The sequence below is a fragment of the Austrofundulus limnaeus genome, unplaced genomic scaffold, assembly GCF_001266775.1.
Source record: "Austrofundulus limnaeus strain Quisiro unplaced genomic scaffold, Austrofundulus_limnaeus-1.0 Scaffold526, whole genome shotgun sequence".
Classification (NCBI taxonomy): Eukaryota; Metazoa; Chordata; class Actinopteri; order Cyprinodontiformes; family Rivulidae; genus Austrofundulus; species Austrofundulus limnaeus.
This window is the reverse complement of record NW_013952928.1, coordinates 248,688-251,191: the sequence shown is the minus strand read 5'-3', so window position 1 is coordinate 251,191 and position 2,504 is coordinate 248,688. Positions and strand designations below refer to the sequence as shown.

Genomic DNA, 2,504 nt, shown 5'->3' with positions numbered 1-2,504 from the left:
GTATATATGTATATATATATGTGTATATATGTTTGTGTGTGAGTGTGTGTGTGTTTGTGTTGTATGTGATTTATTACATTTTTAGTTATGTGTGTTTGTGTACAAGTGCTTTACAATGACTAAAAATGAATAAATTACAAACACCACAAGGACTGGAACAGCATCAGAATAAAGAAAACWTTTTTTCATAAAAGAAAAACAGAATAAACACATTTTTAAAGAAAACCTTAGCGTTATCTATCAAATAACAGACCCAAATAGGGGGTTGGGTGAATTAGCTAGCTTACCATTCCGATACAGGTGGGGGGAAAATATCCAAAAACATAAACACAAAARACAAAATTGTTACGACGTGCAGGCCAATGTATTCTCAAATTGATCTTTTGTTACATTAGTCAGTTAAAACAGTAACTTTTTTCAATTTAGATTAGAATAGAATTGCCTTTTATTGTCATTATAATTTGCATTACWATGAAATTTTGCAGTTTAGAACATCCATTCAAGAAGGACATACATGTTCCCAACAAACATGGGGGAACAAGGTGACAGGTCATCCGCAACAGGGTGGTACTACCTTTTTGCAGCTTGGAAATACACACAATAGGAAAGATGAGTTAAAAAAGATGCTCTGATCCAATGTTTACACAGACACAGAAACAGAATCATACACTCAAAAAAATTACTACTAATTACTAATGAAAAATAATTTGGTCTAAAGTTTTATTTCCATGTGCCTTCATGATTGGTCTTCTACACCGCTTTAGGGGTTGACCCGTCTACGTATGATCCGATGTGATTGGAAGTCCATGGTCAGCTTCCTTAAAGCTGATTGGCTGTCTACAGAGTCTACAGTTCTACAGTGGATTATTTCTCCTATCAGGCAACAGTGAAMAATTCTTAAAAAATTTCTGCATCCAGATCATCACCAAAATTTAATGGTGTGTTCTTTTGGCCAATACCCACCTGTGGTAAAAATAGCATGAAAATCCATCCATAAGTTATTGAGCAATTTTGCCCACAGACAGACAGACAGACAGACAGACAGACAGACAGACAGACAGACAGATGCGACCAAAAACATAACCTCCTTGGAGGAGGTAATACCTTTTAAAATTAGTCTGAGACTCATGTTCCTGATTAGTGGATGAAAATTTCTTAGAACACCAGTTGCTGAGTCTGGATTCTTCTTCTGTTTGTGTTTACAGGACCGCCAGGTTCAAATGGCCACCCTGGACTTCCAGGGCGACCAGGAGAGAAAGGCCTAAAAGGTGAGTCAGAAACTCATAGGAAATGAAGCAAAAAAGAGTTTTTCAGAATCTTAACTTTTCATTGATGTGCATAAAATGTGATTATACATCACTCGGCAGTCTGATGATCCATTGTGTAAGCACAAAGGCTCATTCACCTGTTAAATATGAACAAACTCACGCATACTCTGCAGTCTGGAAATGTCTGACCCAACACACAGATTACACCCTTCTGAATCACACATTGGACATTATTTTTTAGGTGACAGTGGGGTTATTGGCCCCCCAGGACCAAAAGGAGACACAGGGCTTAAAGGGGATCTAGGAGTGCCAGGGGTTGGTGAAAAAGGTGAGTTTTTATTCTGAACTACAGACTTTAGAAAGCAAATCTGACAGTCACCAGAAAAGAGGTGATACTGTCATACAATCATTTGTATCAAACAGGGACACAGAACATAAAGCTACTGAGCCCCTAAAGGGACAGTGGATGAAAAACAAATACTATCTTGTTCCCACCAGTTAGTATCTCATTCCCACCAGTTAGTATCTCATTCCCACCAGTTAGTAAGTCTTTCCCACCAGTCATTCCCACCAGTTAGTAAGTCGTTCCCACCAGTTAGTATCTCGTTCCCACCAGTTGATATCTCATTCCCACCAGTTAGTAAGTCGTTCCCACCGGTTACGAAGTCATTCCCACCTGTTGGTATCTTGTTCCAACCAGTTAGTATCTCGTTCCCACAAGTTAGTAAGTCATTCCCACCAGTTATTAAATCGTTCAGTTAGTATCTCGTTCCCACCAGTTAGTATCTCATTCCCACCAGTTAGTAAGTCATTTCCACCAGTTAGTAAGTCATTCCTACCAGTTAGTAAGTCGTTCCCACTAGTTAGTATCTCGTTCCCACCAGTTAGTATCTCATTCCCACCAGTTAGTAAGTCATTCCCACCAGTTAGTAAATCATTTCCACTAGTTAGTGAGACGTTCCCACCAGTTAGTATCTCGTTCCCACCAGTTAGTAAGTCATTCCCACCAGTTAGTAAGTCATTCCTACCAGTTAGTGAGTCGTTCCCACCAGTTAGTATCTCGTTCCCACCAGTTAGTAAGTTGTGCCCAGGAGATACCTCACAGGATCTTTCAGATCCTTTTGGACAAGCTGTGTGTACTGAAATTGAAACACGTGACATACTTGAGCTTTTTTCCAGTTTGGTCTGAAATACAAACACAGTGCTGCGTTGCTTGTTCTCCGATCAGTGCTGCAG

General features: G+C 39.5%; 1 protein-coding gene across 1 annotated transcript in view; it reads left to right on the top strand.

Moving 5' to 3' along the window:
- The window catches only part of marco (macrophage receptor with collagenous structure), a gene marked incomplete in the record, with an annotated part of 44,158 nt that overhangs the window by 16,964 nt on the left and 24,690 nt on the right, over nt 1-2,504 (top strand). Inside the window, 2 exon segments of the mRNA XM_014026128.1 lie at nt 1,206-1,268; nt 1,510-1,596. Coding sequence (XP_013881582.1) covers nt 1,206-1,268; nt 1,510-1,596 — 150 coding nt within the window.